Below are 12,998 nucleotides of genomic sequence, written 5' to 3' on the forward strand. Positions count from 1 at the left end.
GGGGGGGGGGGGGGGGGGGGAGCCTCCAGCCAGCCTCCTAAGGGAGAGACGACACCAGAGACTGAGCGGTCCTCAGCTGAGGGTGGACAGATGCAGGGCCGAGAGATTGTGAGAGATTGAGTGGTTTGATGGGAGGATCGGCTTTCACCTCCTGTCTGGGAGTTCCCCTCGTTCCCTCTGGAAGGACCTGAGGGGCGCTTAAAATCAGTTTTTGACCGTAGAGCAGAGAGATGTGTCTTTGTAAGCTGTCATCCTGCTTCAACAACAAGTTAGCTGGAAAATGAAATATAGTTTTTTTTTTTTTTTTTTTTTTTTTTTTCTAACTACAGTTCCATCCAGTAGAAACATCTGCAGAAATAACAGCTCAGTTAGGATCTCTGGTGAGAAATCTTACTTCAAAATGACTCAAGTTTCGGAAACAGGGAAAATCTTTGCTCCAGGATTAATACAAGGCAGCAAATTAATCATCACAGGAAGCGTTTAAACTCAGAGAAGATGGTTTTTACCTTTGCTGTAGTCTCCTGCAGCTTGAGTTCATCAAGAACAGACTGTTGTTCCGCACATGAAGGGGATTTGGGTGAAAAAAAACTGTCATAACTGTTCAGCCTTCATCCCTCAAGCTGCTCACATTCCAGTCCGCACAATGATCCCATTAGATCTGGATTCAGAGGCTTTTGTATAGCATAAATTACCACACCACTTGAACAGCATGCATAAACACAATCTTCACGTTTGCCTTTAACACCATACTTTGCCCTCTTGTACATGTGGCTGCGTGCACATTTACATTGTTGTCCTCTGCGGTTCCACGTGGAGGTCTCCCCGATGGTCTTGAGTCCATTGCATCATCGCAGCTGAGCAGCCCCAAAATGATTTCATGTGCTGTCCAGGGAAAATGCTTTACAGGCAGCTGTGTAACTGTCATGTCATACCATGCACACACAAAGACACGCACGCACGTGTGTCTTTCTATAGTTGTGAGGACACTCATTGACATACTGCAGTTCCTAGCCCCTTACCATAACCATCACAACTGAATGCCTAACCCCTACGTCTCGACTCTCAAGAAGCCCTTTGAAGTTGTGAGGACTGGCCAAAATGTCTTCACAGCGATGGTTTCAACTAAAAATTGTCCACACAACCATAGAAAGACATCCACACACACACACACACACACACACACACACACACACAAACTCACACACACATACACACACACATACAATTACTCAGATGACCAGCTGAAGAGTGGGAATCAAACCCAGATGTGAAAAAAACCAAATGAAAGATGCAGCTCCACCCTCATCTCTCCTGAGAACTGGTGGCGATTGAATGTTTTTACATTTTACAGAGGGAACATTACACTTCAAAAAAACTTCAGTATTAACAGTAAAAGACACGTGTTAGCATCATGGGGACAAGAGCTAAATGCTAACTTCGGCAAGCTTTTATGTTAGCAATGGCAATGCCAACGTGGTGGTCTTTAGTATGTTTACTGTGTTCACCATCTTAGTTTGAGGCGTCAGCATGTTCCCACTTGCTAATGCATAATCTGATTGGAATTGACTCTGCGGGTATTTTGTCATAAACCAAAGTATTTGAAAAAAAAATTATTACCATATGATGGTGCTGGATGAAAAGTCGTAGGATCACATTAGTTATTACTATTTAAAAGTATTGAGGGGGCATGAATGTCTGTACCACAGTTAATGGCAATCCAATAGGTGTTGGGACATTTTACTAAAATAACAAGAATAGCATAGCATAACCTGCTGGTTGCACAAGAGGAAAAGTCAGGGATCATCCTCTGGGGCTCATGAATGTCTGTACAAAATCCATCCAGTAGTTTTATGTTAGACATTTCAGTCTGGACCAAAGTGATTGACCAATTGGACAGACTGACAGACAGAGAAAAGTTACCTCTAAAATCCAGACATTATAACATGAATTTAACTCCTGATGGGTGGTGTTCATTTTGTTTGTGTATGACGCAGACTTTATACATAGATGTCCTCATAGAAATATCTGAGGCTTGCAGGAAATTTGGCATGTCAGAATTTGTTACCCTATGACTCATTAAGAAATTCCCCACTCTCCAAAACAAATGAGCTTTTCACTGCATCATGGGAGTAAGGTCAGTGATCTGGAGTCAGCAGGGGAGCCTTAGACCTCATGATGAGGAGGAACAAGACATGACATTGTTACCAGAACATAACTGCCAGATCAAACAACCTCACTGGTCCATGGGCCACCCCAGGTGTCTTGAAACCCAAATAAAAAAGGCAGTGGAGTGTGTTGCAAATCCACTGTGGGAGTTAGAGTGGTACCCTCTGGGCATTGTGGCAAACAGGTCAATCATATCCAGTGGATATGCACCGTCTAGCATGCTCTTGTTCAGTCATGCTGTTTAATGAAAAAGAGCAGCGAAAAAGAAAATGAAGAAATATATTCAGAACATTTGGTATATTGAAGAAAAAAAGTAAATCCTTTAAAATGAATACATGATAACATGTGGGCCGTATCACAGTAGTTTACGGAAAATGTTCATGTTTCTTTGGCAGCTGTGTTTGCGCAGAGCGCTGAGGTCTGGTGCAGATGACATGCAGGCGATGAGAGAGGGTGGTTTCCATGGAGCAGCGCTGCATGTGAGCGCTGCAGACCCTCCTCAGTCCTCCTGAGACACGGCTGCGTGGAATATCTTAAAAAGATGATTACGCTCGTATGTCAGCAAAAGACCCTGCGCAAAAACGTTGCGACTGGATTCTCAATTTAACGCAGTCACGTGTGTGTGTGTATGTGCATGTGTCTTACACTGACTTGAAGATATATTTCCAAAGTGTGGTTTTGGGTGTGTTACTTGCTTACACTGGCACATCTTGTCGCTCGCTCAGTGAGTGAAGTCACCCATTTGGCCCGTGCACTTTTTGTATCTTTAGCCAAGTTTTCTCTCTGTTTTTTCAAGTACTGGACAAAAAACTTCCCAATCATTTTCATTATTTCATCACTTTTCATTAACATCGCATTATATATATATAACCCTACATGGAATCATAGTTGATATTATATGACAAAAATACAGTTATCCGTTTATAGCAGGACAACACACTGCTGATGTTGTAGCGTATGATTTATCCATCTGTAAATCTGGAATTGATATCGTAAGGAAGCTCAGACAGGATCAAGAGATAATCTGGATGCTCCAGTAGTTGCAGTGACAGTGACAATAATTCATGCTATGGTCTGTAATTACATATCTAAATGTATATCCATTCACACATTAATAACCCTTCCACTAACATCACAAATCATGCATCATGTTGAGTGTATTGAACAGGCAACACTGGAGGTGAGAGAGGGGGAGGGGAAGAACAAAGGAATCAGAGGAGATGGTGGGAAAACATGGTGTGTTAGAGGAGAATGGTGCCTGGTTTTTAAAAAGCCACAGATGATCGTCTCTCATCGCCCTCTTGCATTTCACATATTCTGCTGAGACACAGCAGAGCATCTCTAAAAGAAGGTAAAATGAGGGAAGGAGGAGGGAGGATGGGAGGGAAGTCGGAGGCGAGGGAGAGGCAGCAGAAAGCAGGGGGAGGAGGGAGCGTTGTTGCGTCTGCCGCCGCTGTCATTCTGCTGCTGCGCGGTTCAGCGGCAGGAGGGTGTGCGGAAGGGAGGAGAGTGGAAAAAACGGAGGAAAGGAGGACGGGAAGGAAGGAGAGAAAGGGAGCGCCTGGGCAGCACTGCAACAGCTGCAGCTGCAGCAGCCTGTTAGGACGAAAGAGGGAAGAAAGAGAAGGCTGCAGGATTGCCTTAAAGGAAGCATTTTATATGGGCTATTTTTTTTTTTTTTTTTTTTTTTCTGCACAGGGAGAAGGGTTTGAGTAAGGAAGCCTGATTTCTCCCTGCTGATGTTTTTCTATATGGTCTCATGCAGGGGGCATGCTTGGAAATAGTGTGAAAGGCAGAGGAGATTTGAAAATGGAAAGGACGGATAGCACAAAGGCATACGGCCAAGCAGATGGCAAAGGAGTTGGTATGGCAGCTAAGAGGGCAAAGTCTGGAGTGCCCCAGAGCACGCAGCGGGGTGAACTGAAGGTTTACCGGGCGGGTAGCTCAGAGGGCAGGCTACCAGTGCCCTCCAATCTCCGCAAGCAGAGGTCTATGACAAACCTGGCTGTACTCACTGATGCTGAGAAGAAGTTGCATCTTTATGAGCCAAAGTGGTGTGATGACATGGCCAAGCCCGGAGCAGGGCAGACCAAGATGGGCAAGCCAAAGACGGCAGGAGGCGGCACCGGTGCCGGAGGAGGTGCCCCTCTCTCTCGAAACCTGTCCAAATCTGAGCATTCGCTGTTCCAGGGCAAACCCAAGCCCTTCAGCCCTCTGGCTGCTCCCTCTGCCCTGAGCAAGCAGAGCCGCATACCTCGTGGTCCTTACGCTGAGGTGAAGCCCCTGAGCAAAGCACCTGAGGATGGAAAGTCCGATGACGAGATCCTCTCCAGCAAAGCAAAGGCCAACGCTAAGAAACAGGGAGCTGGGGCTGGAGGGGAGTCCGGTTCCAAGGGCCAGGTGGAGGAAGGGGGAGACAAGCCCTTCCTGAAGGTGGATCCGGAGCTGGTGGTGACAGTGCTGGGCGACCTGGAGCAGCTACTCTTCAGTCAGATGTTAGGTGAGTACAGCACAGCAGTCTTGATACCTCTACCACCCCAGGGCCCTCTACAGTACGTTTGGCCACCATGTGCTACAAACCAAATGCCCCGCTTGTACGATTTCTCAGTGCCTCTCAAAGTCAGCATCACGCCCCCTTTGATACAGCCACTACACGGCACCTGCTCGCTGCTGCAGACCCACATTTCCCTGGAATGGATTTTATGCAGCTCGCTGACTGAGGGAGAAAAAAAAAAAAAAACAGGAAGACGTCCTGATTGTGCCTGCAAAGCATGCTTTTCCTCTCATTATTTCATTGAATGCTATCCCAGCTTGGCGTTTCCACAGAAAGCTCAATAGTTAGTTGAATACCAAAGCTATAACGATGCTCTATTGTTCTTATTCCTCCAGCATGTCACTCAGGTGTCCGAGGCTTGGTGGCATTGATTATGTTAAACGTGCTCGCTTCCTATCATAACATAACTATCTAATTGCATGAAAAAGGCCTGAGGGGATGGAGATTATTACCAGCAGACTGATCTCCTTTCTAAAGCTCTCGTTTGCTGCAACATGTGCCGATGCACTCGAGGGGTCCGTCCGCTGCCTCCGTGCATGCTTCTAAAAACAAGAGATGGGGAAGACGGCATGCCATATTGAATTCATTTCAGGCACACACACATTTAGCCACCTCCCAGCTCCATTCATCTGTAGAGCTCTGACAGATGGTTTACACCCTGTGTACTACAATGGTGCAAATGGCAGAGAAAATGGCTTTCCCTCTGGAGGAGGTAGGTCAGGTTTATCAGTAGGAAGGACTTCTATGAATAAACAGGGTGTTGATCAATAATGATATGATCCTGATGACTGCATCCTTTTTTGTATGTTTTGTTATTTTCTTTGTGCCTCTGTGTTTTTAATTACAGGTGCAGCGTGTATCTAATTATGATCTGTGTTTTGTCTTTGGCAACTTTTAAATTCAGTGCTACCCACAGGAAGCATTAAGCCTCAAGCCCAGCTTTCCTCTCAGATTTACCTGCAAAGTGCAACCTGCTGTTATTTTATATGTTCAATCTTAGTTTAAAAAAAAAAAAAAGAATCTTTCCGGCTATTTAGATAACAACTGGGTAGGAGACTTATTCTTTATAATACTAAAAACAAAGGGGTTAAATTGCCCCTGGTCTCTGATGACACACTTGACAGAAGGTTTATAAATTAAAAAAACTGTAATATTAGAGTGCAAAATAAAAGCTAATTTACTGACACTTTGCGTTCATTCGCATTCCTAATATCCCACTACTAGTTAACAAACATGGTGCAAGCATGTCATATACCAACAAGCATTTCATGTACAAATTCAATAATTCATTATTCCATTATTCATCAGGAGAGCATGTTCCCTGTTGCATCTTAACGAACACGTCTGTGGTGATTTGATCTGTTATCCATGCCTCATTAGCCTGTATGGATGTCTATCACTCATGTTAGTCACACTTAAAGCCTAGTATGAACTGTAAGCAATGCAGCATGCCGTGGATAGCAGCATGGCATCACAGGGTATATTTTGTGTGACTGAGTGTGGAACCACAACCAAACATTTCTAAGAGCCCTGCAGATTTCTGCACCACACCCACCTTTGCTTTATCAACCTAATTGCATAAAATTTGCAGCAGAATGCCTCGGGCTGATACATCCTTTCTGCTCAATACATCGCATTGTCCTCAATGATGTTTCCAAATCAATTCAAAGTCATTATTTCTCAAAAAGGGAGTTTATCATCTTAATGAATAATGTATCATCATTTGAGATGATAATCCCATGTGGGCCTGTGATGCAAGTCAAGTGCTTTGTGCCCATGAAAGGAAGAACAGCCACCAAAAATGGAAAGATGGGAAACAATCGCAGCACTGATAATTCACTTGCATTAATTAAAGTGATAAATGGAGAAAAATATCTTCAATTATAGTAATATTGATGTTATGTATTCAGTACAGCAGTATCTGAATACTCCTTTCTGCATGTTAGACTGGACCTTTTACCCCATTTCCTTACTGTACATGTACAGTACAGTGGACATGATTGTTACTTTAAATAGCTCTTTCCATTCATAGTCTGCAGTATATTTAAGGCCTGATTAATGCTTAATGCTGTGCTCTATTTCTGCAGTATATCTCATTATGAGCTCACTGAAAGGATGCTTTTATTTCTGAACATAGAAGGTCTCTTTGTTTACCATTATGACATCAAGAATGGTCAACTTTGTAAAAAGACTCATTTATTAAACTCTCCATGTAAGTTTGTGCACCATGGCTTTCGTACAACACGAGAATGTTGGATATACTGCAATAGCAGTAAATGAAAGGAACATAAATCTCAAATCACGTGCCTTTTTTTTTTTTTTTTTAAATGATGAATGTACTATGACGAATATATCCCAGGTCATTAGGACGATAGATTCATATCCACAAAGAAAGCAGAAGATCAGAGTAGTACAGACAGCAGTAGCTACTCATGGAAGAGCTCTTCTCTAAACAACAACGAAATGAGAAAACCTCATTTCATCCTAATTGTATATGATCTGTCATGCAAGATGTCCACAAGCGTAGCAATGGCCTACAGCTATGTAGACTCACAGTGGAGAAGGTACAGGGGACCTTTTCAAGCCCAAAATATCAGTCAAGTCATTTCTGATGATGTATTATTTAAATATCACAGATAAAATGGCAGACAGCCTGTGTTTTGAATTGTTAATTTCTCTCTGTCTGCCTCTTACACAATTTAGAAGTTGTGGGGATGATTGAATGGGAGTGTGTATTTTTGAAGACAACTGGGGGTGGAATCTGAAGCAGTCAGTTTGAACAAATCTACAGCAAAGCTGCTACATAACCCTGCTGTGATTCTTGGGCCAGAGAGCCGTTGGTTTTCTGTTCATTAAAAGCTGAAACTTTTCAAATTTATTTAAAGGCTGATCATGTTAAATAGTGAGTGATGGCTATTCACGGCGAGGGTTGTATGAGAAGTGCTGAATGTGCTCTTTTTTTTTATTTAAGCCAACAAGTTATTTTCACATCGGCATTCACTCACAGTGACCACTCACCTGGCATTGTGAGAAACTCTGAAAAGCTCTTGGTCGACTTGAACTACAAGAAAAGCACCCTCTTCTTGTTTGGTGCCAAAGTAACATTTTTTTTCAGAAAAGTGACTCAGTGAAACGAACTTCAAAATGAACTGCTTATAAGGACTATTGGTTTTCCCATGATCATCATGTTTGTTTATAGGAAATTAGGCTAATGTCTCGATTTAACTGGTGCAGCATCAAGGACCTTTAATGTGGATTTAGTAGTGTTTCTAGGCTTAATTACTGAGGGCCTCTAACAATGTTTTAGAATCCCTTTTGCCACACTGTAATCTGCCTCTGCTCCATTTCAATATAGAGCACTTCCTGTGGTGTTGCATCATTCATAAGACTTTAGTGATTCAGATCTGCTTCAGTATTCTGTCCGAGTTTTCCCTCTCTGTACTGTAGGCATCACTGCAATGCAGGGTGCCAGAGGACCATCATTCACTGCATGGGAACACAGTGAATTTTGAATACAGTATATACTCAGAACAGATGTGATTCACGTGTGGGCTCTGTGTCCAGGATTCCTGGTTGAGGATATTCCCAGAAATGAGCATTAAATTAGCAGCATCACAGGATGCTGCAAGAATGTGATGATGTGATGAAAGATTTATTCTTAGACCCACTCTTCTTTACTCTTCGCCAAATATCCAGTCTTGGAATACAAATGATGGTCGTAGCAACTATAGCTATATTAAACTTTTTTATGGTGATGTTAAGGTTAGCGAAAGAGTTTTGGTTTACTCTTTAAAAAATAAAAAAAAAGTCCATGGTGACTTGAAACATGAGACAGAATGAGTGTACTTTATTAACATTTAACTAAAACCACAATCTTTTACTTTTCTGTGAACATGACTCACGCAGCGATTGTGTTCACCACCATAACAGAACTGGAAAAGAAATGTGGACTGTATAAACATCATTTCTAGGAGACGAGGGGAGGTCACCAGTCTATAAACCAACTGTACACACTCAGAATTCAAGAAAAGGAAGGATATGGATAATCTAACATTAGAACCAGATTCACTTCACATGTTGCATATTTATTTATTGTTGTGTCCAAAACCATCATGTACTATCTATGTTCTGCTAATAATCCCACAATGCAATACTTCACATTTTATAGATGCAAACAGTCGCGTGACATTTGTCAGTTATGATGGAAAATGATAGTGTGATCTTTAATCTTCCTGCTGGTATGGTTTTAAATGTGTAAATTGTGTATGTATGTTGTGTGTGAAAATTCACACCTCATAGACACCTGGCTGAATCAGCTCAACATCCAGTTATGATGACGCCACATTGTTTGACGTATGGTCCCCTGATGTCCTCGCCTCTTCCCCAGACTTTCCAGTCATTTCTCTCCCCAAGGGATTTTGTCTAAACACGCCACAGTGGAAAACATCATCGCCTCTCCTTGTGTTTTTGAAACATTGAGGCTTCTGTCACTTGCTACAGCTAACACAACAACACTCTTAATTGTTCTGCGCTATTGATTTGACATGGTCATGACCCACTGTCTCGACACTTTACATTGCGCGCAGCTTGATCTAAATAAGCTAATCTGAGGTGAAGTGCTTTTGGCTGCAGTTCAGCATATTGTTGGCTTCACGACTTCCGCTGAATGACTCTGAGAAAACCTTTACAGATCAGAAAACAGAAACTCTGGATAGAAAAAAAACCTCAGTGCCTTGAAAGAGATCCTGGTGTGGCACAAATGTCAGAATACATCCCCCTGGTGGGCGCTCTAAGTAACAGGCAACCTATCACATTTTCAGGATGTACCATGTCACTCCAGAGGGGGTACAGCTGGCGTTACCATGGTGAAGCAGCTCATGGAGTGAAATTTGTCTGCCTAATGATGTGAACATGCTTTGGCTGCGTGTTTACTAGGGAGACACCTGTCACATAAGTCCAGAAACAAAAAATGCGATTAAGGACATGCGTTAATGTGTGTGACCTCTCTTATAACACACTCATACACACACACACACACACACACACACACACACACACACACACACACACACACACGCGCAACAGTGAAACAGCAGCTTGTATCTGAGTTTTACTTTGACTCTGTGAATGTTTTATAAACTTTTTTCTGCATGACTGACCCACAGACCCCGAGTCTCAGAGGAAACGGACTGTGCAGAATGTCCTCGACCTCCGCCAGAATTTGGAGGACACCATGTCAAGTCTGCGGGGCTCCCAGCTTAGCCATAGGTAAGTGCCCTCTATTAGCATTTTCGAATTTTGTATTGTTTCATAATGGTGTCTCCTTTTCCACTGGCTAATGTCTTATACGAACAGAAGACAGCGCATTGTAAAATCATAGGATAAAATCATAAGACAAATCCCGTCCATGGTTTTAATCTGAAAGGAAACACACTGTTATGTGAACTAGCTTGCTGGATCGATACATAACACAATCATGTATAAACAGTTGTGCTGTGGCCACTTGGAGAGTTGCCACCTGGTGAACATCTGGCTTCCATCCTTCTTAAATAGCCCGTCTCTTTTTCTTGGTCATGACTTCATTCTAGGCATCTCTCTGTTTGGCTCTCACAGGCAAAAGGCCCAGGCAATAATTTGTTGCAACAACCACAACATAACAAGACACTGGGGGAGAACAGCTCTTTATTTCATTTGGACATTATACTTGGAATGTAATATCCTGTGTAACAAAAACCCAAAGATAAGGAACAATGACCTGCTTATATCTCTTCTATATTCTCTTATAAACTTCTATTAATGAGTATTTCTATATTAAAACCAAATCAATTATCTCTAATTTAAAATAGGCACTCATTGTGATGTTGCATAGGAGACATTTCTGAATCTCTGAAGCTTTTCAACCTCATTTAGCTCACATTTGCAGAATGGTTGTGTATAAGCTCCTCTCATCCGCCCGTTAGGGCAAACAAACATCAGCAAGCAATTTTTCCTAAACTGTAGCTGAAACACCAATAAAATACTTAACTATCAGATGCCCAGAAACACAGCCTTAAATAAATGCTAATATTGTTGCATAATTATGCAGTTGTTTTCTAAAATGTGAATAATAAAACCTTTATAAGCTAGTGATATGGTGGTGGTTATGTGTCTGCCAGCTTGTTTTGTTTTTTTTCTGCCACCTAGTGGCCAGAAATGAATTAAAGCAGCTTTAAATTCTTCTGTTTTACTATGTCTACTAGAGACAATTTTACCATCACATATATTTTGGCATCAGTGTATGTCAAAAATAGTTAACAAAACATTATAATACAGACATGCCTAAGATATGTTTAAGTTCATTTAGAGAGCGCTACTTCTTCAGGGCAGCCTGGACACTGTATCAGAACGTGACAAGATAGTCCGAACCGGGTCGGGGCTCGCTGGTTAGTAAAACAAGGCATTGCTTTCCACCACTGGAGAGCTCTTAGTGAGGAAAGGAATGAAGTTCGATGCTGAACTGAAGTTTCTTCTAGACTAGTAAATAAACAGCTGTAAATGCTAACACTGGCTATGCAGTGATAGCAAAATGAACAAATAGCTCCTTTAAATAACTTATATATTAAGGAATAACCAAAAAAACAAAAGCGCTTTCAAATTAATTTATAATATCAGTAACAACATGTTTTTTATCCATCAGTCAGCTATCCATTATCTTAACTGTGAAATCTTGTGATTATACATACTTGACATTGACTAGTAATATTAATGAATGGTTGAGAAGAATTCTCAGTAGTTATCTTGATAGACATTATTTGATCTCTGCTGTCAATGATTCAAATGTCTGTTAATCAACATACAATGTCACTCATTGACAAAAGTAAAAATTCTCATTTTCAGTACCGGCATATGGCACCACTTAGCCTCCATATTGATAAATTATCCATCAACAATGGATAAAAATATCCCCATGGTCGTAGCCATTGCAATATTTATTTGGGTGAGCTGGTTCATCTAGTTATGTAATCAGCAGACACAGACGCTCGCAGCCATTTGGAGGACATTTCTAACACTGACCCACTTACAGTGCGTGAATAGGAATAGGAGTGAATAGGAAAACTATGATATACACTATAACGAGTAATGGTAAGCGGTGTATTGCCATTTGCGGCAGCATTTCTTGGGTGTGTTCATGTGAAGCAAAGCTCCTTGGCAGGAGAATGATGTTGTCTGCTGGTGAGTATAAATATATATTACTCCAAGAGATAGATGCCATGTTGAGACAGAGATATCGGGTCATTCTCCTCTTTGCCTTTGGGTTGAGATGCCACATTTCTAGCTTTAGTCCCTGAAGACAATACAGTGCCACAGTGTATATGGCTCAGTAGTAACCCAATGCCACTGTAGGTTTCTTTTAAGGACTTCTGACAGAGAAATAAAGATGTTTTGCTTGCTTCTTTGGTCTCATCCTTTGCAATATTGTTGATATAATGATCTGGTGTGTAATTCTAGACTATAAATGGCTCAAATATATAAAGGTAACACACACTGACCCTTTCCCCATGTGTCTCTCCAGCTGTCTGGAAAGCAGTAATGTGGGCTATGACAGTGATGAGACCAACGCTCGCAGCATATCTAGCCTCTCCAACCGCTCTTCACCTCTGTCCTGGCGCCACGGTCAGTCCAGCCCCCGTCTTCAGGCAGGTGACGCCCCATCCGCAACAGGCGGAGGATACCAGGGGAGTAAGACTGGCTCCCAGTATACCGCCCATACGATGCCAGCTCGCTGCTCCAGCCGCATCAGCAGCACGTCTCGCATTGAGCTCATCGAAGGGTTGGATGTGGATGACACCGATCTCAAGTCTGGTTACCTGAGTGACAGTGACCTTCTAGGAAAGAGCCTGCCGGATGACGATGACGACAACCTGGCTAACGGGTAAGAGTATCTGAAGACGTGCATTGCTTTGAACCTCTTGTTACCATGACAACATGAACCAATTAGTGACTGCAGACGACTGGATGCTGGTTTGTCCTTTGGGCCTCTACCTTATGACTTTGAAAAGGTCAGCTAGGAAATGTTGTCGAATTGCATTTGACTTGCTGGAGTCAGGAAGCTGGTAGGCCTTCAGCTGTAATTGCTAGACATTGTTCCACGCCACATTTCACTATCTAATTAGGTTGCATAGACCATATACATTTCAACTGCAGTGCCAAAAACTTTTATGAGGGAAACTTTAAATGCCGACACGGTGGGTTTTTGCTATGTGTTGATATCTGATGTTTTGCACTTGGCAGACGTATC

The 12,998-nt window shown here is 42.2% G+C and overlaps 1 protein-coding gene across 5 annotated transcripts in view; it reads left to right on the plus strand.

Annotated features, from left to right (window-relative positions):
- Nucleotides 1-12,998, plus strand: part of nav1b (neuron navigator 1b) — a 52,770-nt gene that overhangs the window by 3,410 nt on the left and 36,362 nt on the right. For 4 of the 5 annotated variants that reach the window (XM_087176589.1, XM_087176590.1, XM_087176591.1 and 1 more), the window contains exons 3-4: nt 9,886-9,988; nt 12,273-12,632. In XM_087176589.1, the coding sequence (XP_087032715.1) occupies nt 9,886-9,988; nt 12,273-12,632 (463 nt within the window). Of the gene's footprint in view, nt 1-3,931; nt 4,667-9,885; nt 9,989-12,272; nt 12,633-12,998 lie in introns of all 5 variants that reach the window. The other variant, XM_023416166.2, reaches the window with a different exon arrangement.

The sequence above is a fragment of the Seriola lalandi genome, unplaced genomic scaffold (genome assembly GCF_002814215.2).
Source record: "Seriola lalandi dorsalis isolate HSWRI2012SDOR001 ecotype SW California unplaced genomic scaffold, Sedor1 jcf7180002054561, whole genome shotgun sequence".
Lineage (NCBI taxonomy): Eukaryota > Metazoa > Chordata > Actinopteri > Carangiformes > Carangidae > Seriola > Seriola lalandi.